This window comes from Lissotriton vulgaris, chromosome 3_1 (genome assembly GCF_964263255.1).
Source record: "Lissotriton vulgaris chromosome 3_1, aLisVul1.2, whole genome shotgun sequence".
NCBI lineage: Eukaryota > Metazoa > Chordata > Amphibia > Caudata > Salamandridae > Lissotriton > Lissotriton vulgaris.
In genome coordinates, this window is record NC_141689.1 from 557,327,841 (window position 1) to 557,354,635 (window position 26,795).

At 41.8% G+C, this 26,795-nt stretch overlaps 1 protein-coding gene across 2 annotated transcripts in view; it reads left to right on the forward strand.

The window, feature by feature from the left end:
• The window catches only part of RASGRF2 (Ras protein specific guanine nucleotide releasing factor 2), a 1,825,430-nt gene that overhangs the window by 790,342 nt on the left and 1,008,293 nt on the right, over window positions 1–26,795 (forward strand). For both annotated transcript variants that reach the window (XM_086960835.1, XM_086960836.1), the window contains exon 8: window positions 13,069–13,178. In XM_086960835.1, the coding sequence (XP_086816961.1) occupies window positions 13,069–13,178 (110 nt within the window). The remainder of the gene's footprint in view (window positions 1–13,068; window positions 13,179–26,795) is intronic.

Sequence of the window (26,795 nt, forward strand, 5' to 3'; positions counted from 1 at the left end):
GCTTATTTACAGCACTTCATTCTTCACGTCTGCTGTTTGCAAGCACTGTAAACACAGACATTACTACAACACAATTTCTGGAACTCATTTTATGAAGTGATTCTATGAAAATACTAAACTTTCTTTCAGAGCAAGGACATTGCTGTCTGCTGCCCACAGAGGCCAGTCAAGTCAGAACAGTACTTAGTTGTTTGTGGGCCTCTTCCGTTTGTGTACAAAATGCTAATAAATAATTGGGAATACCGTGAAAGTTGGGTGTGGGTCATGACTCATGAGCTCACCTGCAGAGCAAAGGAAACGGAGAAAGTGAAATAATGGAATGGAGAAAATACGGATAACACGGAGAGAGGGAGAAAAAGGAAAAGTGCTCTCGCGAGAGAATGGCAAGAAATAGGAAGAGTGAGAGGTAAAAGGTGGATAAAAAGAGGAAAGAAAGAACAGGGAGAAACCAGAAGTGAAAGGAAGGAAGGAACTGGGAAACGAAAAAAGGAAGAAAAAGATGAAAGGTAGGATACAAGGGTGAAAGAAAAGGGGAATGAATGAATAGATGGAAGGGTGAAAGATTGGGCTGAAATAATGCAATGATGGGTAAAATAATTGAAAGGCTGAGAGAAAAAGAATAAATGGAAAAGTCAAAGGCTTGATACGTGGAAAGGTGAATGGAGGGAAGGATGAAGAATGGACGGATATGGAGTGAAAGGATATATAAAAGGGTGAACAGATGGATGATAGATGGTTGGATTGGTGAATGGATGGAAAGTGGCGAGTTGGATGAATAGATTGGCGGATGGTTGGAGCATTGGATGGATGAATAGTGAGGAATAAATGGATAAACAGCTAAAAGGGTGAAGGGATTGATGGGTGGAACAATAGTGTGAAGAGAAACTCCGAGGAAGCTCACTTTGCCTGCTTGGTGTGTTAGTGGTGGTTGTACTACCGAATATCGAGTTGAAGGATATTGACATACAAGAATATCATGGACACAATTTTGAAACGTGAGTGCATGTAGGGAAGCATCCATTTTCTCTTGCTAGCTCCATATATATTTACCTTGAAGATGTATATATCACTAAGGAACATACATGTGGAATTAAAAACAAACAATCTATACGTACCTTTTGATATTTTGGATTTCATATTTTTTCCTTGATATTTGCATGACTCGATATACTGGATTTGATATCATGGTGCACACCTTTAGAGCTATGGCTCAAGTGCTGGCAGTTTATCTGTCTGCCTACTCCCGTGTATGCAGCTGTAGCGAGGCTAGGAAGGCCAGCACAAGAATGGGGAAAACACTGTAGCCAAATCTTGATGTCTTTCCCTTATTGGACAAAACTGCCGATTGTAGGGAGTCTCGGCCAAAGAAGTTAAACTTTACCTCAGGTAGAGCCGGGTCAAGTAGCAAAGTCCCATCACACCCCCCAACCCCTACTGAATATGTACAGAAAAGCATGCATGCAGCTGGGCACTTTTCAAAAATTGAAAAGCATAAGCAACTCAACTCTTTTTCTATACACACATATTTATTCCACAAATATATTTAAACACTCAGATCCCTGTGCACATAGGTGTAAAATGACATCAACATTTTCACAGTTATCTAAAAATACATAACCGTTAAAAATGAAAAACTGAGGATTCAAAAAAATTAAGTGCAGCCTCTCCATCTGTCCACATTCCTAAAGACTGTTCACAAATGTGGAAAAATAATTTCTAAGCTGTATCTCAAATCTTTTTTATCTGATTCTTCTACTTTGTTTATACATTGATGCTCCTACTTACTGTTTGATGAGCTCCAAATCCATGCAAATCCAATATTATAATAATTTAACAGCGTCCTAGGCCGAGAGAGGTGTTTCCTATAGAAAGTTGATACCTTATTCTATGTTCCTGAGCTACTGTACAACTATTTCTTTCTTTATTGAACTGTAAAGTAATTTCTATTCCAGGATACTGTGCCTGCATTATGGATGTTTCATATTATGCTGTGTTACTTACCATCAACACACTCGGAGAAGTGTTAGTTAAAAAGGATGCTGAAATGACTTTTAGGAAGAAAACCCCGCTTAAGCAGATAAAGAATTGTCAAATATTACTTTTGCTTTGCTCAAAGAAATATTATCGATGATGTATACAATAAATACAATGTGTGGCTTCAGCCTAGAATGCAGTGTTGTGTCTGAATAAATAAGATGACATTGGCTAAATAAACCTTCACCTATGCTTTCTTATACAATGATCCGAGGACAGCACATTGAAAACTATTTGATGACAATAAATGACTGAAAAGAAAGTTGAAGAAAAACAGATTTACTAATGACCTCCTGATCCTGAAGTCTCTCTGTGAAGTCCATTCTATACCAACACCTTCAATGAAGCTACCAACAGATGTTGAATGCTTTTGAAGACAAGCCTTGCATCAACCCCCCTGCCAGACTCACCTATTCCTCACTCAACAGAAACATGCAACTCCATCAGTGTCCTGTGAGTTTGGTGTCCTTGTGGACGGGGGTGGGTGTTTACCAGTTGGAGGCTGTGATCGCTGGCAGCCCTGTATTTGCCTGACATGGCATTGCGAAGTACCAGCCCATCACTCACCTATCATTCAATGGCAAGATCATTGAAAAATAAACAGTCTATGTTTAGCTCCAAGATCACTTTAATGCTAACCATCTCTTACACAATTACCAGTCTGGCTTCAAATTATGGTGCGCAATGGAGAACACTACTTTACAGGTCATAGTCAATGCCCTCAAGATCATAGATGAAGATGACCCTTTCTTCCTCATATTGCTGGACCTCTCAGTTGCCTTCAACACAGTACAGCATCCCATCTTCCTACACAGCACAGAGTCCTGAATGGCATTCACCAGCAATATCCTTCCCTGTTTCATCTCCTTCCTTTCTGACCATCACCAGTGTGTTCACAAAGACACCTCCAGGTACCGAAATATCTCTATCACCTGCAGAGTACCCCAGAGTTCCTTACTTCCCCATGTCATCTTATAACTCTACATACAGCCCTTGGTGCTCAGCTTACACACAACTGCCTCAAAGTTCACAAAAATGTTAGTAATACATCAACTCATCTTAAAAGATGTCTCTGTTGCAGAAATCCAAAGCCTCAAACACCTCCTGCACATCATTGAGATATGGATGTCCAGCGCCTAACTGAAGCCCAACCCAGCCAAGACAGAATTCCTATTATTTTACAAAGAACAAGATACAAAAAACAGTACAAAGTACATACCTGGCTTAATGACATGAACATTGACCGCTTCAAACCTCAATTTTCACTGAATGCCAATTCACTTGGATTGATTCTGGACATCAAAATCATCCTGAAGGAACATATTACGAAAAGGCAACACATTACCAAAAACCAAAGATGGCCTTGTACTAGCTCTCTCTCTTCTAGTGAAACATTTTTTTCCAGAAAGCCACAAAGTAATTTCAGAACTTCTCTTTAATCCTTCATACTCTTGCATCAGATTGGTGGTTACTCCCTGCTTCATCGCATCCCTGATTCAATAATGCCACCACTTAAGGGCATGCTGCACACCACAGCATATCTCATCCAGGGCCTGAAGAAATATGATCACACCAATCCCCTGCTTAAGGAAGTCAATTGACTCCCCTTGGCAGCCTGCATCATCAATAAAATCAGCTACATTGTTTGCAAAGCTATCATGACCATAACCACCACTTATTTTGGAGCCAAGATCACTGTCTCTGGTGGTTCTTGGAACATTAACAGCAAGGACACCATCAAACTAATGACTGCGGAGTGTAAAAAAAGAAGGCAGCAGACCTTTTCCATCCAAGCATAGACGATCGGAAACATCCCATATTTTTCAGGAGCACCCAAATGCTGCTTTAGTTTAGGAAAGAGTTCAGATGCACCTTTTAAAGAACACTTTGTAGGAAGCTGGCTCTCTATAGAGTGCACCAAAATGAGGTACACTGTGCAGAGATGTCAGGTTAAAATAATAATCCAAAATGCTCTATTATGCTGTATTGTGGGCGAGCAGTTTAGGCTTATCAGAGGATAGTGTTAAGTATTTATTGCACACACTCGGTCCCTGCAGAAAGAGGCTACTGGTGGGGGACCAGTCTGTCCAAACCCAAGGATGGGCTCAGCTCCTGAGGGTGTCTGGACAGCGTTGGCACCATCAACTCCCTTGAAGTCCGGCTGTGGAGCGTGGGTGTAGGGGTGCTTTGAGGCGTCTGGTTGCGGTCGGTTAGAGGCTCACTCTGGGTCTTTGCTGCATGGTCAAGAGGGCAAACAGGGCAACAAGGCCACACTCTGTGCTAGCCTGATAGATCCTGATGTCTCTCAACATTAGGTCTTGCTTTGTGCGGTTGGAGTCTGGACTGGACCACCAACAAGCCATGTTTGCCACAACTGCTTTGCTACCGAGGGTACTGGAGCTGGACGGCTCCTGATGGTCTTGGCATCCCCAAACATGGCAAGGAGATGCATCTGACCTCCTAGAGCATGCAGAACTTTCTGGTGTTGTGCTGCGCCTTCGATGGACCCGATGGCTTGCAACACGGTGGACTAGCAGATGTCCAGCTCTTGGCAAAGTCGGTCCAACTGATAGTCAAAGTGCAAGCAGCGTGGAAGGGTTTTGTGCCAAACATGGGTGCATGACTTCAGTTCTTACTATCTTCAGTCCTTCTTCTTTCTTGCTCAGTTCCCAGAAGTCCAATTGGATTTCCTTGTGTCAGAGGGGCCACCTAAATACTCAATTTATGGGCATTAAGGGTAGTAGCTAATAGCCTACTTGCCCCTGGTGTCACTTCACCCCCTAGATGACAACTTCCTTTGGGGTGTGAGCATCCACCCTGTTCCAGAGTTCCTAATTTCACCACACACAAGAGAGTGGAATTCTCTCTTTTGTGTTCACTTCAGGCTGCCCACCTTAGTGGTGTGACTAGCCTGAAGGTACAACGCGCCTCCTTGCATACCTAATTTCCCACCAGTCCTGATGCCAATTGGGCCTTGAGGCATGGGGTGACATCTCCCAGGTCTGGGGAAAGCCAGGCTCGCATATCAAATGTGGTGGGCTCTTAAAAGCTCCCTGCTTTGACATGCTAATTTAGTATCCATCCTGCTGGGGGCGATGTAAACACATCCTACTAGAACAGGGGAAACATCGGTTGCATCGCAGTGTTCACACCGCAATATCTTTACAACGCGGATATTACAACGCAAGTCATTACAATGACTTGCGCTGGATGGCGCTGTAAGATAAGGAAAAGTATGATTTACTATTCAATCAATCACAGCATTTGTAAAGCGCACTATATACCCGTGAGGGTCTCAAGGCGCTGGGGGGGGGGAACGCTGCTACTGTTCGAAGAGCCATGTTTTGAAGAGTCTCCTGAAGGTTAGGAGGTCTTCGGTCTGCCGTGGGCAGATGTGTAGGGCGTTCCACATTTTGGCGGTGAGGTGGGAGAATGATCTGCCACCGGCGGTCACTCTTCAGATGGAGAGGATGGTGGCGAGGGCGTGATCTGCGGAGCGGAGCTGGCGAGCAGGGTTGTAGAGGTTGAGTCGGCTGTTGAGGTACTCAGTTCCGGTGTTGTGGAGTGCCTTGTGTGTGTGGGTGAGGAGTTTGAAGGTTATCCTCTTGTTGATGGGGAGCCAGTGCAGGTCTTTCAGGTGGGGTGTGATGCGGCTGCGGTGGGGGATATCGAGGATCAGGCGTGCAGAGGCGTTCTGGATGCGTTCAAGTCATTTCAGGAGTTTGGCTGGGCCTCTTCCATAGAGTGCATTGCCATAGTCCAGTCTACTGCTGACGAGGGCCTGGGTGACCGTGTTCTAGTTTCGGTGGGGATCCACTTGAAGATCCTGCAAAGTGTGCGAAGGGTGTTGAAGCAGGAGGAGGAGACAGCGTTGACCTGCTTTGTCATGGAGAGTGTGGAGTCGAGGATGACCCCTAGGTTTCTTGCTTGATTGGTGGGTGCTCTTAGTGCCATTGGCCACCAGGAGTCATCCCAGGCCGAGGGGGTGGAGCCGAGGATGAGGACCTCTGTCTTGTCCGAGTGGAGGTTGGTTTTGGCGGTGTGGGGATCCTTGGTGAGCGAGAGGATCAGCTGGGTGTCGTCGGCGTAGGATATGATGTTAAGGTCGTGCTGTCGGGCGATGTGGGCGAGTGGTGCCATGTAGACGTTGAACAACGTTGGGCTGAGGGAGGAGCCTTGGGGTACGCTGCAGATGATTTTGGTGGCTTCGGAGCAGAAGGGGAGGAGGCGGAAGCTCTGAGATCTCCCGGAGAGGAAAGAGGTGGTCCAGTCCAGGGCCTTCTCTTGGATTCCGGCGTTGTGGAGGCGTGCTCTTAGTTTGCAGTGGCAGACTGTGTCGAAAGCAGTTGATAGGTCCAGGAGGATGAGGGCCGCGGTTTCTCCGTTGTTGAGCAGGATTCTGATGTCGTCGGTGGCAGTGATGAGGGTGGTTTCGGTGCTGTGGTTGCTGCGGAACCCGGACTGGGATTGGTCCAGGATGTTGTTCTCTTTGAGGAAGCTGGTCAGTTGTATGTTGATGGCCTTTTCTATGACCTTTGCCGGGAACTGGAGCAGGGAGATGGGTCGGAAGTTCTTGAGGTCCTTGGGGTCCGCCTTGAGTTTCTTCAGTAAGGCGATGATCTCTGCGTGCTTCCAGCTCTCCGGGAAGGTCGCCGTCTTGAAGGAGATGTTGATGGTGTTGACTATTACAACACCTTCCTACTGAAACGTAGGCTGGAGTTGGAATAGTAAATCATACTATTCCTAAAACCAGCACCCTCCAGCTCAAGTTGTTGTAACGACTTGCGTTGTAATGCCTGCATTGTAAAGGTATCGCAGTGTGAACACCGCAATGTAACATCGTATATTCCAGAGCAGGCATTGTTTCTAACATTTAGAGCCGGGCTCTCACCTCACAGGGGTCAGAAACTAGAGGTATGAGTACGTTAGTATAACATGAAAAGGGCCTCAGAGAAACAGTTGTACTGATTTCAAACTTCAACAAACTGACCTCAGTGTGAATGCCAAGGGGTCTGTTTATGAAGGCATTCCTTAGCACTTATATTAGTACTCCAGTAGTGCTGTGTCAGATGCTCATAAAGGCTATCTACAAATCTCTAGCCAGAGATCTCTATCTCCACTTGTCCTGTCTCATATGTGCAGAGATCATCTTAAATTGAGTGTGAAAACTTAATTATGTGCTTCTGTATTAATGCTTCTTCAGCATATCTCACATCATGCACTTATATTGTGCATAACCTTATTAGGATGCTGCTCCTACATTGCTTTAAAGTACTTGGTATACTTAACAAACATGCAATGTTTTAGGGTTCCTATAGGCCCAGAGACCATCTTACACACTCTTTTACATGTGAACATTTCAGTAGAAGTGTTGCCTTGCTTTGATAGTTCCCATTTGGTAGCATTATTTTAGGAAAAGTAATAAAGTCGGCAGTGTATTTATGAACTTACCATTTCTTTAAGGGCATCTTGCATCTTCACAAGATAAGTTTAGTTAGAGTAACAAGTTTTGAACACGTGTTTTATGTTCCACAGACCTTCATTGATGAAAACTATATTTAGCACTGTACTTCAACTGACCCTGATCTGAGTAAGAACTCTGGTTGGTTGAAATGACAATTGTCTTTTGATGATTTGCTATGCTGCCTGCTATTTGTGCAATAAAAATAAGTTGGATTATTGTACTTTCCGATGTGATGTTTTGCTTTAACATAAGGCATACATTTTTGTAGTACATGTGGGAGAGACAAGGGGACATAGTTGGACAATTGGAAATATCACTACTAATTTGGTGAGGTTTAGGCAATTTAAGGAGGGTTTCTGATGAAACATGAAATAATAAAACATACCCACAAAAGAGTAAGACAATTGTAAATAACGCATATTCTGCCTTTAATAAACAAAGCCAAACTAAACCCGCTAGATCCAGGGAACTATCGTCCTATTTCCAGATTGCCCCATCTAGCGAAAATAATCAAGAAAGCACTTAACTCACAGCTGTCAGCTTTCATCGAGGACCAGAGTCATTTAGATGCTTGGCAATTCGGATTTAGGAAGCACCATAGCACTGAATTGACCTTGATAAGGGCCTCAGAACAGATTAGATGGATACTGGATGTAGGGGCAGTGCAGTGCTGTTCCTACTGGATCTCTCAGCAGCATTTGACACCGTAAACCACCAAATCCTGCTCTAGAGACTGAAGGATATTGGGGTAAAGGATAAAGCACTTGCGTTAGTCAAATCATTTCTGTCAGCCAGAATCCAGCTTGTGGCAGCTGATAACTTCAAATCCCCATCTGTCTCTCTCCCTTGAGGCGTACCCCAGGGTTCGTCTCTGAGTCAGACCCTTTTCAATATCTACCTGGCCCCTTTGGCCAAGCTAATTGGATCCTTTGGGTTTTCGGGAGTTACCTATGCAGACGACACACAACTAGTGATTTCTATATCATCTAATATCTCAGAGACAGCAAAGCGCTTTTATAACTGTATGTTCGAGATTGGAAAATGAATGGCCCTAAATTGCTTGAGGCTGAACTCAGGCAAGACTGAGGTGATGCTCTTTGGGAAGGACACTTCCTTCTGGTCCCAAGACTGGTGGCTACTTGAACTCGGACAACTTCCACTGCCAGTCACAAAGGTAAAAAACCTTGGAGTTATCTTTGATGGCCAGTTAACCTACGAAGGGCATGTGAATACTATCACGTCTGCCTCCTTTTCTACAATGAAACTCCTACGGAAAATCTTTCCTTTCATTCCAAAGGACCTGCAAAAAACAGTAGTCTCTGCCTTGATACTTCCAAAAATTGTCTACGCAAATGCTCTTTTTGTGAGTGTAAAGTCTAAACAAGCTGCAGATCCTACAGAACTCAGCGGCTCGCCAGTTATTAGGCATAATCAAAAGAGAATCAGTCTCAACTGCCCTTCCACTTCTCCATTGGTTACCTATTGAGAAGCGTGTACAGTTTAAGGCCCCATGCATTCCTTTCAGGGCTCTCCATGGAGAAGGCCCACAAGTTTTTAAGCTGTGTTTTCAATGGTACCTCCCGTCACGATCCCTTTGCCCTGAAACCGCATGTAACATCATTGTTCCCAGAGTTAAAAAGTAAAATGGGGTGGGAGAAGTTTTTCTGATAGCACCTCCCCTCTCTGGAACAGTCTCCCTTTATTCCTGAAAAAGGAACCAGACCTTCTCTACTTTAGGAAAAAACTAAAAACATGGCTTTTTAATCTCTAGGAGCCTTTAGACCTGCCTAGTTTTGCTAACTTGCGCGCCTAGACACCTCAGGGTAGTAGAGCGTGTTTATTATTAAATGTATATTTCATTTCATAAATCTCAAACCCTAAACCTAAGTATTACTGACAAAAGGGGCTCAAATCTACTGCAGCCAAGTCTTGAATTAAGTGAAGCACATTTTATGACCAATAACTGGTACTACAGCACATTTCCAAAGAAATCAATGCAGGCAAGTAATAACATTATTACCACTCAGGGAAAAATAGTAAAATAAAGATACAAATCTTTTTGAATGTCAGAAAAACTTTTTAAAAATAATTTTAGATTTTTCTATATATTTTTTTAAATGGCACCACTAAAGATGATAAAGGTAGTAAAATATAAATTCCACATTCCATTAAGCTTTGGTGATATGCAACAAACCTGCTACTGAGGCGCTGTTTGGTCCACAATCAGGACTCCACCACACCCGTCAACTGGTGAAGCCTATTACAACATTAACCGGTCATGCAAAGGATTCCCACATGTGAAATCAAGTCTCACACCAAGAACATTTTTTTTACTATGTCAGTGAATATCTCTATTGCTTGATCCTCATTTTGAGGAAGAATTATTTGAGAAGGAGATAGAAGAGAGACTGCATTTACTAATGTGTGTTACTAAGGGCCCGATGTAGGTACCAAATACCGGTCGGAAACGGCCGATTTCGGCCGTTTCCGACCGGTATTTGGCCTACTGAGATGTAGGGGACCTTTTTTTGTCCGATTCGGTATTTTACCGACTCGGTAAAATTACCGAATCGCAAAAATACCGAATCGGTAATTTTACTGATTTTTTAAATTTGGGATGTAGGTGGGACTACTTTCAGTCCCACAGGCCCTTCAGATTCGGTATTTTAACACCCAATCCAATTGGGTGTTAAAATACCGAATCCAGGTGTGCATGCACATGTGTGCATGCACACCTATGCCATGTGACAGACAGACATGCCCTTAGGGCATGTCTGTGTGCCACATGGCTCACATGCCTTTTTATGGGGTGCTGGAGGGTGTCAAAGTGACACCCCCTGCACCCTTGCACAAATCGGTAATTACTGAACCGGTAATTACCGATTCGGTAATGCCCATTGATTCCTATGGGCTTCAAGGCCCATAGGAAGCAATGGGGAATACCGAATCGGTATTTACAGAATCGGTAAATACCGAATCTTACAGATTCGGTATTTACCGAATCTGAAATACCTACATCTCCCCCCCTCTAATTTACCACTTCATAAATACCGATTCGGTATGATTCGGTATTTATGAAGTGGTAAATGTAGATTTACCTACATCGGGCCCTACGTATATTATTTAAGAATAGTTTAAGTAATTGTAAGTGTAATGTGTTGTTAGGCAGATATGTGTGATGTTTGCATATCTGTGAAGGGCAGGGGCAAGGACAAAGTGCCATGAGTGGAGATACAAGTGCTAGTTGCAAGAGAGGAGTGTTGAGTTCTTTCTTCACCTTATGTTGGGGTACCCTGGAACGGGAAGGCCATATATCAGATCAAGGTGAATAGTGGTGAGGACTTTTTCTCGACAGGGGTGAGACAAAGACAGGATCTAGTTCTGCTTCCGTAAAGAGCATTTGTTCCTTGTATTCTGGAGAAGGTCTCCTTCAGTCACCTCCTCTGTTCCTGCAACCTTTTCTTGAATTCCAACATGGTGCTTGCATCTACCACTAGTGAATTGGCACCCGGTCTCCAAGCCCGTGGGATATTCAACAAGGGTCCAAGACCACTTGCTGTAGAGGTTGCAGGACATTGGGGGCTGAAATCCTAGACCTGTGGGCTTCAAACCCTTTAATAAAAAATAAAAAAAAATTATTTTATTTTTTTACTTTCAGAGGTTTTTAGGCGTCTCTTTGCCTCATCCTTGCACCCCCCCACCTGGGCCATGGAGTCTGAGAATAATCTCCCTGCCCCTTTTTCGTACATTCATTTTGTCACAACATATTTCTTTAAAAGACTTGCGATGTGTAATAATAAGCCAAGATACTCTTGCGGTGAAAGTGTGCTTTACAAATACACATAACACAACTTACCTCCCAACGTGTTTTCCAGTATTACTAAAATGACACAAAGACGCCTATAGCTTGTCTGAATGTGCTGCGAGATGGAGTAAATTCTATTTGTTCCAGTGCAGTTTGGTCATTTTTGCAATGGCCAGTTAGTGCATAATCAAAGAGAAAATTATACCAGGATCAGTGCAATCTGGTGAATACGGAAATATTGGTCACAAATGACAGCAGTTCAATCTGTGGAATTTGGGTCAAATCCTTAAATAATCAACAGCGTATGTTCTATATTTCTCAACCTAAAGAAGATGCTATACTGATATGTTAATTGGCATTTATTATGCGCTCTGCCGCCAAAGGCATGGCAAAGTAAAGAGACGATGAACATATGGTGACAAAAGTAGGATGCATGAAAATTGTTCCTGTTAACTTCGATTGAATGAACTAGCCGACCTTGGTGCAGGTGTGCACTGTCTGCGAATAAATATGCAGGAAACGTGAGCTGTCTGTTAGAGTGAGTGTACAAAATGTGAAACAACCTTTACAGCGCAACTTTTACACCGCACTACCATTACAGCGAAACTTTTACAACGCAACATCCATTACAACGCATGCATTTACAACGCAACAATTACAACGCATGACACTACAACGCACACCACTACAACGCATGCCATTACAATGCAGTCATTACAACGCATACCATTACAACGCATAGCATTACAACACATAGTACCCTTACACTATCCAACACTTACCCTACTGTTGCACCCCCTGGAGTTAGAATAGTAATTTTTATCCCTACGCTATCCAACACTTACCCTACTGTTGCACCCCCTGGAGTTAGAATAGTAATTTTAACCCCTACACTATCCAACACTTACCCTAATGTTGCACCCCCTGGAGTTAGAATAGTAATTTTTACCCCTACACTATCCAATACTTACCTTACATGCAATGTAATGTTATGCGTTGTAATGGTATGCGTTGTAAATGTAGTATGCGTTGTAGTGGAATGCGTTGTAAAGGTAATTTCAAAGAATTTGTTGTAATGGCATGCGTTGTAATGGTATGCGTTGTAATGGATGTTGCGGTGTAAAAATTGCGTTGCAAAGGTAGGCGTTGTAAAAGTATGCGTTGTAACGTCACACATCCGTACAAAAGACCGCTGTTTCTTCTGTTCTTCGTAAACCGATTGTACAAATGTAGCGTTAACAGAAATATGACAAGTAGTTTGTGACTGTTTTTCTTATCACAATGTTTTCGTATTACAGTTTTCACTAAATGCACAAGCTTCATTGGTTCATGTGTCTTTTCTAATGTTCTACTCGTTGGAATAAAAGATTACACTGATGAAAACCATCACTCCTTCTCGGAAGGCCACACAAATACCAGTTAGGTGGGGGCCCCCAGGATTCTGACTCAGCTGCTCATTGTGCAGGCCTACACAATTTTTTACTTGGTAAAACCGGGCACCCATCGAACTGGTAATTTGAAAAATATCCTCTAAGAAAGGGGAAACAGTAACAATTGGAACCTCCTCCCTATTCTGGATCTGAGACTCTGAATGATGCTCAATTACTTACCCGGTAAATACCTTACCCCGGTATGCGGGTAATTACCAGTTGCATAGTTTACACTCAAAATTCCAAGGGGTTCAGAATGACCCCTTTAGTTTGATAAATGCCAAAGAAATAAACAGCTATTTATCTAACTCTTGACATATTTTGTTTTTTCCAAGATCCCGCGATATATTATAACGCTCCACGAACTCTTGGCCCACACACCTCATGAGCACGTTGAGAGAAAAAGTTTGGAATTTGCAAAGTCAAAGTTAGAAGAACTATCAAGGTAAGAAAAAATCTGAGATGCATGTTCATGGGGAAGTTTTCAACTGAAGAATCAGTACAATTTTGTTTTTGATATTTGGGCTTGTAGAGGTGTGGCATAAGTGGTTTGTAGAAAGAAACAACCAGCATATTCACTGTGGGGATAATTCTCACAAAATGGGGAAAACTACTAAATCGTACTTGTAGTCATTTTGGGGGATTTTCAAAACAGACAATGTCAATAAGAGGGCCAGCTATCAAGGCGATTTACACATCTGTGGTCAATTTATGTGGACAAATGGCTTGCTTTATGAATGGACATTCCTGTTTTGTGTTAACAAAACGTGCTTTTTTACTGAGGAATTGATTTCATTATATGTAAAACTACACCTGTATGATTCCATTCTAAGTGTGAGAAAACCTACTGCTAGAGGTGGTGGCATTTACAGAATGAGGCTGCCTTTAAAAGTAGGCTACCCAGGCTTACCTTTTTAATGCACGTTTCCTCCCTGGATATGATTAAAGGTTTACTTTGTCCAAGGTGGCAACTGGGAAAGGTTCTTCCCAAAATTGTTGGAATTTGTGAGAAGGGCTTTCTCCGCGTGTAAAGATATTTTCCCCTTAGATTTTTTAAAGTGCTAATGCATTTTTCTGCCTGGTCCACGCATAGATACATATAAGCCTGATTCATTTCCATATGCATAAAAGCTTACACATGTCAATACTACTGAAAAGCTGTGATTGATACATCTTTTAAGGAGTATTGACGTGTTTGAGAATTACAAAAATATCTCAAACTCCAAACAGAGGAGTAAACTTAATTGTGTACATTTCTGTTTTTTAATCTGACTTGAACAATGTGATTTCAAGGTTTCCAAGTTTATTTTTTTTTTTAATTTCAAATAGTTTTTATAGAATTATAAGGAACACAAATACAAAAGGAAAACATACATAATGATAATAATAAAAGAAGATAAGGAAAAAATAATAAACTAAAATAGAGAGAAATCAATCAATACATACACGTTAAGGTGCTCAAGTGCCAACCAAGTGCAGACCAAGTCTGCATGTAGATCACGGAATATAGAAACAGTAGTAATCATATGTAGACACCATGGGGATTCACATAAGTAAACATTGTGGTATCATACATAGGCTTAACCAATATTTACAATCTGTGCAATAATAGGAGTTTGAAATACGTAGAAACTTGAGATATCAACAAGGTAGGAGGGTTTCACGGTGGGTCATATGAGAATGATGAAGCGTCTAAGGAATTCCAAAGTTTCCGGGGAGTGTTACGCTATGGAGAAGTGTGGAGTGCTGGATTGTCTGCTCCTCTGATAAAAGACAGCCATTCCTGCCACATTCTAAAGGATCCATCTTTGGTATTTTTCTATTTGCATAATACAACTTTACAGGCTAAAGTGAGCATAAGGTCTAGCAAGTACTGGTCATTGACATTTCCTAGTGTATGGTCTAGGACGCCTAATATAACATATGGGAATTCCTTGGGTGGACTGATGCTGAAAGAGTGACTTATACATTCGTAAACCTTATCCTAGTATGTTTGTAAAGTAGGGCATGTAAAGAGCATGTGGGAGAGGTTTCCAACTGCAGAGTTACAGTTCCAGCATGTTAGACGTTCTCTTAGGCGGAGTTTAAAGATTTTATTCGGAGTCCAGTACGTCCTATTGATTAACATATATTTGATCTGTGATAATATTGGGGATGTTTTATTCAGAAAAGGTGTGATGTCTATTTTATCCCAGTCAAAGGGAATTTTAGTGGAGTTGGGTTCAGATTCCCATTTGTCCTCACATTTTGTATGTATCTTACGCGGGTTGGGTATTAGAAGTTTATATATTTTAGAGACGGTGTGTCCTGATTTTAATATTAGTGATATCTGAGAGACTAATGTTGGTTCATAGGGTTTAAAAGAATGGGTTGAGAGGAGAGATTTTAATTTTAAGAAGTCATAAAAATCCATTGTGGTTAATTTGTGTCGATCCTGAAGGGTAGAGAAAGGTAAAGGAAGGGACCCTGTAAAGAGGTCTTTGACTAGATTTATTCCTTTTTGAGACCAGTGTTCCCAGTGGAGCATTTCACCATCAATCTTCAAATTAGGGTTACGTCATAGAGAGGACATGTTAGATTTATTGACTTTTAGTTTATAGAGGTGATCTAACTGTAGGAGGGCTCCCTTAGTATTTTGGGTGAGGGAGGTGGGATAGGTCCATGGTAAGGAGGACAGATAAAGGCATATTATTGATGAGCGACTTTTGTATATCTAACCAAACTGGAGTATAGTCCGGTTGAGCGGGCAGCTAGTTAGCGCTTTGCTTCCAAAGAAACGCTGTTTGATAGTTCCTAAAGTTCGGCAGACCCAGATAACCTTTTTCTTTTGATAATTGGAGTTTATGCATTGATATTCTGGGTTTCTTACCTTGCCAGAAGAACGTGTTGAAGAACTTATAGATTCTAACTAGGAAATCGTTTGAAAAAGTAATTGGTAACATGCTAGCCAAACAATTAATCATAGGAGTCACCATCATTTTTAATGTCTCGGTCCTACCCCACCATGAAAGATATTTAGGGGACAACCCTTCAATAGTGTGGATATTTTTTCATAAAATTAGGTTTCATTAGTGTGAATGGTAGTGATCAGGTCTTTGGCGAAGTCCAGGCCCAAATATTTGTAGCATTTGGGTTGCCATAGGAGACCCGAGTTTCCCATGATGTCTTTGTTGCCATGGTTATTTAGGAGTTTTACTTCAGTCTTATCTTTATTTAACTTGTATCCGGACACTCTGGAAAAGCTCTCTATTGAGGACATGAGAGCAGGGAAAGCATTTTCAGCATTTTCAGCATTTTCAGAGACCACTAGAGCGTTGTCAGCGTATGCAGTAATTTTGACCGTGTAATCGTTAAAGCGGATCCCTGTGATCTGATCATTATTCCTAATGTGATATAAGAAGGGTTCAATAGCAAGTAAAAATAGTGAGGGGGAAAGGGGGCAGCCCTGTCTTATTCCCTGTTCTAATTTAAAGGAGGACGAGACCGAGCCTCCCGCTCTTACTCTAGATGAGGGACTGAAATAGAGTGACATTACCATTCGCATAAAATTTTCACCCTGTTTGAATTTATTCAATGTCGCCTCTAGGTATGTCCAGTCAACTTTGTCGAAAGCCTTTTCGGCATCCAACGTGATGGCCACTGTGGGTGAGTTAGTGAGTTTAGCCTTCTCCAATACGTGACTCAGGATCCTAGTTTTATCACTGGATAACCTATTCTTTAAAAAAGAAACTTGCGAGGGGTGAATAAGTTTAGGTAAGAATTATTGGAGACGTTTGTCAAGAATCATTGCATAAAGCTTACAATCTAAGTTGATAAGGGATATCGGTCTATAATTTTTGGGGAGTGTCAGTTCCTTCACGTCTTTCGGTAATACAGTTATAATGGCCTCGGCAAGTGTATCATTAACTTTGCCAGAACTACTAAGTTCGTGGAACAAGTGTAAGAGTGGAGAAGCTAGAAGTGAAGGAAAACACTGATAACATTTGGCACTAAACCCATTAGGTCCTGGGGGCTTCACACATTTGAGAGATTTAATTGACTTCTCAATTTCCAAGGCGGTGATTGGGCTGTTGATTTCTAATTGTTCTTGTTCTGTAAGTGCAGGGAGTTCACATTCATTTAGATAATCCTGGATTTTTGTGTTGTCTAGTTCTTTGTTTTTAGTATATAAAGTACTATAGAAATCTTTGACAATTTCAGCAATTTTGTCTGGGTCAGAGTGAATTGAACCTTTATGATCTGTTAGATAGATAATCGTGTTCTTCTGCATTTTAAACTTTAAGTATGCAGCTAGAGGTTTACCAGCCTTATTGGATTCACAGAGCCTAGATCTTCTTTGCCTGTTAAAACATATCCCAGCTCTGTCACTGAGTATCTTAATATATTCATATTTCTTCTTCACCATTTCATTCATGATTGTCGCATCCCTAGATGATATGTGCTTACTCTCTAGAATAGCAATCTCTTTTTCTAATTTTTCAAGGGTCTTGTTGTGATCCCTATTCATGGCCGCTCTGATTTTAATATTCTCTCCTCTAATAGTACTCTTCATAGCTTCCCATCGAGTGAGGTCCGATGTTTAATTTTTATTGACCAGAAGGTAATTCTGTATTGCATTTTCAATGGTTTTCCTGTGTTGCTCTTTTTTCAAAACGTCGTCATTTAGTCTCTAGAGAGGCTGTTGTTTGGTTGGTTTTATGTTTGATATAGATAGGGAGATACAGGAATGGTCTGAAACCACTCTGGGTTCAATTGATGTTTCCACAATTCTAGCAGTGGCATTACTGGTGATAAGTAAGTTATCAATGCGTGAGTAGGAGTTATGTGGCGATTAGTAAAATATATATTCCCTGCCTGTGGAATCCAGCAGATTGAAATTGGTACAGAGGTTAACAAAGGCTTTGTGAGAATTATTACTGTGAAATGCACACCATGAGTCCCTGTCTAAGGCTGCAAGGCCCGCAAGTATGTGGAGAGCAGTGTCTGAAATAGTTTCAATCTGTTTATTTAGGTCTCTCCAGAAGTCTAAGTCATCTACATTAGGTGCGTAAACATTAGTAATGTAGAATTCCGTATTGTCTTTTATCATTTTTGTAATGGCCCATCTCCCCTTGGTGTTGGATGTGTGTGCTCCTATCTCAATGTTTGATTTTTTTTGCCATCAGAGTCAGGATACCGTTTTTCTTTCCAATCGCGTCAGAACCAACAACCTCATTGTAGAACCTATTTCTAAGTGAGTTAAATTGCTTGGAATCAATCTTTGTCTCTTGTAATATGGCGACAACCCTTTTTGTTTCTGGAGGTAATCAGGAATCTTTCTCCATTTGACCGGATGGTTTAGACCGTTAACTTTTAGCGAAAGTATCTTGAAGTTATTAAGTATAGAAATCCCTGGGGATACCTTTGGACTGGTTTGCAACATCATGAGTGTATTATCAGTATGATCCGTATGAACCCAAATCTACTTCTGTTTTCGTAACCTTTACTCCTCCTATGTTGATATTGTGTATGAGGTACTGGTCAAAAAGAAATACATTTCAGTGTGGTTTCAACTTTGCAATTAAGGGTAACGCTAAATAAGGTGTCACAACAACTTTTGAGCCAATCAAGAGGTACGATCTGCCTCTGGTGTATATTGGCAAATGAAACGCACCAGGTATATATGGATTTAGTATTGTAAGGCAATAGAGTTAAACAGAAAAACTCCTTATCAGTATGACAGCATGCCATACAACATGAAAATGACCTGTACGTAATAGTCCCACCTATTTGCACCAAAAATTCATGGCATATTTTACAGCGGATCTCAATAAGTAATGAGGTAGGTAAGGCACTTGGGCACAAAAAATTAACAACCTTAATAGGACAAAAAGCAATAAAAAACAATAATAATAAAAAAATGCAAAATCCAAAATCCCAACCCTGCCCCCCTCAATCCCAACCCACCCTCCCACCCTGCCAAGAAGAAAAAAGACATGGAGACTGGAGAAGAGGTCTTCTTCCAATGAGAACCAAACGAGATATGCAAATAGCATGTGTCCATTGTGTGGTGTAAAAACAGCAATTTCAGCATTAATAAACATCTAAGGGCTGAGAGCCAAGGTAGGGTGTTGAAATATCGATTACAAAAATATAGTTGACATAAATATAGTTGTAAAAATATCGTTTACAAAAATATCGACACCCTATACCTAAACAGGTAAGTACATAAATATCTACTCAAAAATATTGTTGTAATAAAGATAGATGTAAAAAATATCGACTTTTTAAATTAATTAAAATTACATTAAATAATAAATAAATATAAGTACTATTAACAAAATACATTACATTACTTTTATTTTTTAACTATTTAAAACAAATTAACTACACTTTTTCATTATAAACTTAATAAATGTGTACATATACATATATTTAACACATTACTTTATATAACAACAATAATATATACTTATAATTAAAATATACAATATTTTATTAGTTAAAACATTTGATAGCGAAGGGGTTAAAATTACTATTCCCACTCCAGAGGGTGCAACAGTAGGGAAAGCGTTGGATAGCGTAGGGGTTAAAATTACTATTCCCACTCCAGAGGGTGCAACAGTAGGGAAAGCGTTGGATAGCGTAGGTGTAAAAATTACTATTCCCACTCCAGAGGGTGCAACAGTAGGGAAAGCGTTGGATAGCGTAGGGGTAAAAATTACTATTCCCACTCCAGAGGGTGAAACAGTAGGGAAAGCGTTGGATAGCGTAGGGGTAAAAATTACTATTCCCACTCCAAAGGGTGCAACAGTAGGGAAAGCGTTGGATAGCGTAGGGGTAAAATTTACTATTCCCACTCCAGAGGGTGCAACAGTAGGGAAAGCGTTGGATAGCGTAGTGGTAAAATTTACTATTCCCACTCCAGAGGGTGCAACAGTAGGGAAAGCATGGATAGCGTAGGGGTAAAAATTACTATTCCCACTCCAGAAGGTGCAACAGTAGGGAAAGCGTTGGATAGTGTAGGTGTAAAAATTACTAAATGTATTTACTCGTTTATAAATTACCAAATCTTTATTTTTATTTAATTAATCATTAATTAAATAATTATTCAATTAAAATGTAATTAATTCACTACATTTTCACTAAAAGATTCCTGTACACACACCTAAAATTAATTAAACAATTAACATAATTAATTTACATAATTATTAATCAATTAACTAATTGAAATTAATTAACTTTTATTTATTACACTATTTATATTAAATTAAAACAATAATTAATCTATTATTTTATTATATTTAAATTACTTCCCACCCTACTCCCCTATAAACCCACAACCCGCTACGGAACTATTAACACTAAATTCAACATAAAATACATTATTAACTAATAAAATACTACAAAAAATACTACTTTGACAACCAATACTCATTAAAAACACTACATTACTTATAATTATTTAAAAAACGATATTTTTGTAAACTATGTTTTTGTAAACGATATTTATTACAACTATATTAATGTTATCAATATTACTTACCTGTCTGTCGATATTCTGGTCAAACTATATTTTTGACAAAGATATTGCTTCCTGTAGATATTTCTGCGGCGATATTAAGGTTAGTCGATATTTTTACGACGATATTCCTGCTCTGCACCGAGAGCCAAAAACTGAGAACTAAGCGGCCATAGTTAGGAACTGGCAGCGTTAGAATCTAGCAAAACTAGTAGTCTAGCAATAAAACTAGCAATAAGTTTGGCATTATATCCAGCTGACCCACTAAATCAAGTATACATGGTGGTATCTATCAAAAAACAATAATCCCTAGAGACACAACCAGCGATACATCCAAGTTTGTTCCAGCAAACATAGTAAAACCAGTCTTCTCCATCCACTTACAATGAGATATAGCAAAATGTCATTATAACAATACATCAATACGTAATGACGGGCATTAACATGTAGAACTTTATGAATACGTAGCAGCACGTAATAATATAGCCATAGCTAGCCACATATATTAATGTCTGGTGAGAGCCAACCAGTGTTAGACCGAGGACATCCAAAAGCCAATGATTTGTACCAGTTATAAACAATAAAGCATTATACAACCGTGATATTGGGTTCTTCAGATTTACACACTCTGCAAAAACTCTATGACACCATAATGTAGAAATTGGCACGGAAACTGGAAATGCAAAAGACAAGTTTATCAAGACCGCATGGGCTGGTGGTACATTCCTACAGCACCCTTCGGTAATGCAAGAAGTATCACACCGAACATCGGTGCGCGACCTCTTTTATACAACTTTACAGTAATAAAAAGAGTAGGCGGGATACATTTGCTCAGTTTAGGTACATATAAGGACATTTCTGGAACACAGCCAACTCATGGGAGGGGTTTCAGTACTAACGGTCAGTTTGGGGCACATTCCTAAGTGATGACCATCCACTAATACAAAGGGTTTGACTACGCATGTGCAAGCTTGACCAGTACTAAAAATAGCCTGTTGCCGGGCAAGTTAGATGGTCATTGGTACAGAGAAAGGACAAAAGGGCATGCTGACCACGAGGCAGCATGTTCATGGAAATGGAAGCCATCAAATACAAAATGGCCTCCGAAAACGTGGCCAAGATAGAGGAGAAATTTGTGTAGCTGAGCTAAATGCTAACCCAATCATTGTCAAATTACGACACAACCTGAGAGTGACAAGGTAGATATAAGTAATCCAACAACGATATAAGAACCTTATCTAGAAGGACCCGGCGTCGCCGTGTCCAAGGAGGAATCATCAGCACCGTCAAGGAATTTCTTCAATTGTAGATGTTCGGTGAAAAAGTGCGGAGATCCTTTGATTATCACCTTGAATTTTCCTGGACCTGCAATGGCATACTTATAGTTCAAGGCACGTAATTTTGGACGGAGTGCCAGGAATCCTTTTCTGGTGTCCACCGTCTCCTTACTATAATCTTGAAAGATGTACATTTTATTGCCCCTCCATAGGATATGGTTATTTTTGCACATGAATCCAAGTATCTGCTCTACATGTTGGTATCGGAGAGGTTTACATATAATAGGCCTTGGTGATCTCTGATTTGCTAAAGGCCTAGAAGGAACCCGGTGGGCCCTGTCAAACTCCAGCGGCTTGTTGAAGGACAATTTGGTGGCTTCTGTAAACCATTTCTCTAGGAAGACGATACATGAGCCTGAGGGATCCTCTTCTCCTTCTCGGAATTCCCAAAATTCTAAGGTTCCACCATCTATTTCTGTCTTCAAGACCCGCCAGGAGTTTCGCCAAGGAGTCTGTTGTGATCGTTAGGCATTTGAGGTATTTAGACATTCTGATTTCCGTGTCTTCTAGGTGGCTGATCCTATTTTCTGTCTCCGATAGTCTGATATTAGTATCTCTGATATCCTGCATAATAGCCGATATTTCCTCTTTTGTTGATGTGGCGAGATCATGCACTTCAGCTAACTTGCTCAGTATGGTGTCCAATGTTGCATTTATATCTCTCTTGCCTTTGATGGGAGACTCCGGATTTGCGGGTCTGCCTTGATCCTTTTAAGGCCTTTTGATTCTTTTTCTTTTTCAGCCATTCTGGAGGTTTTTCCGTGTTCTCCGAGTTTTCCGAGTTCTCCAAGGGACAGCAGGATCAGATAGCAGTAGCAGATTAGAATAATGTAGCATTATGACCTAGTTTAGCAGCCGTGGCCCTGTTTAGTGGCACTAACCGATAGTAATAGCGCAAGTGCTGGTTACAGCACTATCATACAGAGTGTAGTACAAAAACAATGTCTCAAAAAACAATGTCACATTGGGTTTGCAGATAACAGTTTCAGCAACGCTAGGCCGTTAAAATCGGGAGACACAAGGTAAGTGCGTGCTTTAATTACAGTGTAGCAGTACAAAAGGGGGTGGTGATGGACGGAGCATCTGAATCATTCAAACACTCACACCCAGTCAAAAGATCTGGGTTTAATCCATCACCGTTCTTTAGCCCACTCTGCCACCCCAGTTCAGACATGGGTATATGCAAATCAGTCTGACCCTGTGCCTCATGGGAACAGTCCAGCCCGAACTGCCAAGCCATGTCTTCCCTGGACCGGAAACAAGCTTCCGAGGACCGGTTTCTGGCATTCCAGCTGTCTTCAGCCCAGCTTGCTTGAATCCAGTGGCAAAGTGAGCAAGGGACTCACGTCTGAGCATACCCTGCCACACTTATGGCGGTCCAAAGCGGTACAAAAGAGGGTGGTGATGGACGGAGCATCTGAATCAATCAAACACTCACACCCAGTCAAAAGATCTGGGTTTAATCCATCACCGTTCTTTAGCCCACTCTGCCACCCCAGTTCAGACATGGCTATATGCAAATCAGTCTGACCCTGTGCCTCATGGGAACAGTCCAGCCAGAACTGCCAAGCCATGTCTTCCCTGGACCGGAAACAAGCTTCCGAGGACCGGTTTATGGCATTCCAGCCATCTTCAGCCCGGCTTGCTTGAATCCAGTGGCAAAGTGAGCAAGGGACTCACACCTGAGCATACCCTCCCACACTTATGGCGGCCAAAAGCAGTACAAAAGGAGGTGGTGATGGACGGAGCATCTGAATCCATCAAACACTCACACCCAGTCCAAAGATCTGGGTTTACTCCATCACCGTTCTTTAGCCCACTCTGCCACCCCAGTTCAGACATGGCTATATGCAAATCAGTCTGACCCTGTGCCTCATGGGAACAGTCCAGCCCGAACTGCCAAGTCATGTCTTCCCTGGACCGGAAACAAGCTTCCGAGGACCGGTTTCTGGCATTCCAGCTGTCTTCAGCCCAGCTTGCTTGAATCCAGTGGCAAAGTGAGCAAGGGACTCACGTCTGAGCATACCCTGCCACACTTATGGCGGCCCAAAGCGGTACAAAAGAGGGTGGTGATGGACGGAGCATCTGAATCAATCAAACACTCACACCCAGTCAAAAGATCTGGGTTTAATCCATCACCGTTCTTTAGCCCACTCTGCCACCCCAGTTCAGACATGGCTATATGCAAATCAGTCTGACCCTGTGCCTCATGGGAACAGTCCAGCCCGAACTGCCAAGCCATGTCTTCCCTGGACCGGAAACAAGCTTCCGAGGACTGGTTTCTGGCATTCCAGCCGTCTTCAGCCCGGCTTGCTGGAATCCAGTGGAAGACATGCCTTGGCAGTTCGGACTGAACTGTTCCCATGAGGCACAGGGTCAGACTGATTTGCATATAGCCATGTCTGAACTGGGGTGGCAGAGTGGGCTAAAGAACAGTGATGGATTAAACCCAGATCTTTTGACTGGGTGTGAGTGTTTGATTGATTCAGATGCTCCGTCCATCACAACCCCCTTTTGTACCGCTTTTGGCCGCCATAAGTGTGGCAGGGTATGCTCAGACGTGAGTCCCTTGCTCCCTTTGCCACTGGATTCAAGCAAGCCGGGCTGAAGATGGCTGGAATGCCAGAAACCGGTCCTCGGAAGCTTGTTTCCGGTCCAGGGAAGACATGGCTTGGCAGTTCGGGCTGGACTGTTCCCATGAGGCACAGGGTCAGACTGATTTGCATATAGCCATGTCTGAACTGGGGTGGCAGAGTGGGCTAAAGAACGGTGATGGATTAAACCCAGATCTTTTGACTGGGTGTGAGTGTTTGATTGATTCAGATGTTCCGTCCATCACCACCCCCTTTTGTACCGTTAATTACAGTGTAGAGCGCTGAATTACTATTGTGCTGACGTAATGAAGAAGGGAGAATGTACACCAAATTCACGCGAGATGTAATAAAATATCAACAGCCAGCGTGTTTCAAATTATTCAGAACATTTGTGGACCATTGTGAGGGATTGATATCAGATTAGGCATTCTCCATTTTAAAGTCAGGCATGTGGATGTCGGATAGAGGGACACGTATGCATATCTTCAAAGCATTGTTGAGAAGCTGGGACCAGATCAAGCAGAACACCCCAATTCGAGCCTCGGAATGCCAGGCAGGTTGATTTAGTCATTTAAAGTTATACGTCAGCTCCCGCCTTGTGTTCGGCGTTCCGCTCTGCCGCCATTACCCGCTATCGCCAGCTCAAACAATGATTCCGATTGTTAAGAGCAGGATGCAGCAGTGCGGCGGAAAAGAGCGCCGAAGGTAATCACTTTAAGCCTGTTGCCACAACAGCATAATGTGCATAGACCTTGAGTGACTTTCAACTTAGTTAAGTGGTTGTGCGTGGGTTCCGGTGCTGTTTTTGGCCGCCATTGTGGGATTCTTGACGCTCCAAGCAATTATGCAATTATATCACTCCTGAAGTCAGGGTGCAGCCAGGTAGAGGAGAGGAGAATTAAAGAAGCTCTCAGAACATGCTTGGTGCAGGTGAACACTCGTGAGAGCATTTGCAGGCACAGCCCCGGTTGGCGGGTACAGCAGCCATTTTACTCTAGCGCGTAGTTTAGAGCACATTCACACTGCAGTCCTTACTGAGTCGTGGTCATGCTGGTTGTTGGTTGCTGGGGTTGCCGTCACAGTATGTTGCAAGGACCGGTCCTCCTCATTATGTAGCATTCACATGTGGCATCCAGAATGATCGTGATGCTGTCCGATACCTCCCGATGCGAGGCCGCCCAGATTGCCTATCAGCGGAGGTCGGAAGCAAACAAGCCGTCTTCGCTGGTCTCTGGTACACTCAAACCGCTCTCATTGTGTGTCGGCAGGGTTCCGATGCAGATCAGTCAACTTGTATGAGCATGATCCATGCAGTTAAGTAAGAAATATAACTTTCTGGCGTTCTCTCGGGAAGAGACACGAGCTCACGCCGCCATCTTCGCCGCGTCCAAACCACGCCCCCTCCAGGTTAATTTCTTTTACCCATAATCCTACAGATGATCTGCTCTAGGGTAGGGGAAATAAGAAGAGGTTTATTCTTCCACGGAGAGCTATCCATCGCTTAAGCTTTACAAAAAGAAAGTTATTTGCAGCACGTCTCCATTACTACTACCTTTTTAGGTATTAGTTTAAAAGTTGATTAAGTTGGTGTAAAACATTTTTGAAAATTCTCACTAACCTCTCACATCAGCACATACACAGAAGCACATTTTACCACCTCAAAGTGTTACGTAGAACAGATTATAAGCAGATTGTATAGCTTTTACACCGTAGTACAAAGCACAAACTGTGCTCCAAAAATCGACACATGCTGGTTCTGTGAAATAGTGCCTGTAATATGTTGGTATACTGAAAAAAGACAAATGAAAGTGTGTCCTATATACTGTTGAGAAACAAGTTCCCCCGTTTTCCTCCTCACTTTGTCACAATCACTATGACCCTAATTACAAGTGGCCCAGGAATTGTGATGGTCATAGAAATTGTACAAGAAGAACCCAAATGTCAATGCGGGCCTTGTTTTTACAGGAACAGACAATAACAACTGTTCACATGGAATTCATCTTAAAGAGTTGCACATTCTGGAAAGATTTACTAATTTTTCCAAGCCAAACCTTTTTCATGTAGGCTCCTTTATCATTCCCCACATGCTTCAGAGGGATTCCCACAGGGCTTTGAACTTGGCATAAGAAGTGGACCTCAAAGCATATCTTCTTTCTAGTTCGCCTACTCTACTCATTTTATTCAGCCATTGCTGAAAAGTTGGGATATTTTCACTTCGCCAATTCTGTAATATTAATGATCTAGCAACTAAGGCAACAATAAAAAAAAACATTCCTCCTGTAGTGAACTAGTTATAGTGTTCGATGAGTAGCCTAGGATTGCAATGTGCTTCTTTATGAGTGTCCCCCTTCCCAAATTATGCTTACAGGGTTTCTCAATATCGTCTCAGAATTGTTTAATCTGTGGGCAATTCCATACCAAATTAGACCATCTACCTCTACCTCCCATTGTTCATCAAAGGCATATATCTTCTATGTGGAGTTTTATATTATGCAGAAAGGCTGGGGTCCCGTATAGTAGCCATTTGGTGTAGAATAGCATTTTTCTAAAATGGGCTCCTCTTAACAGTCTGGCGTTAAACTTGTTAATCTTATTCCAAGCGCCCATTGATATCTGAAGCCCCTCTTTAG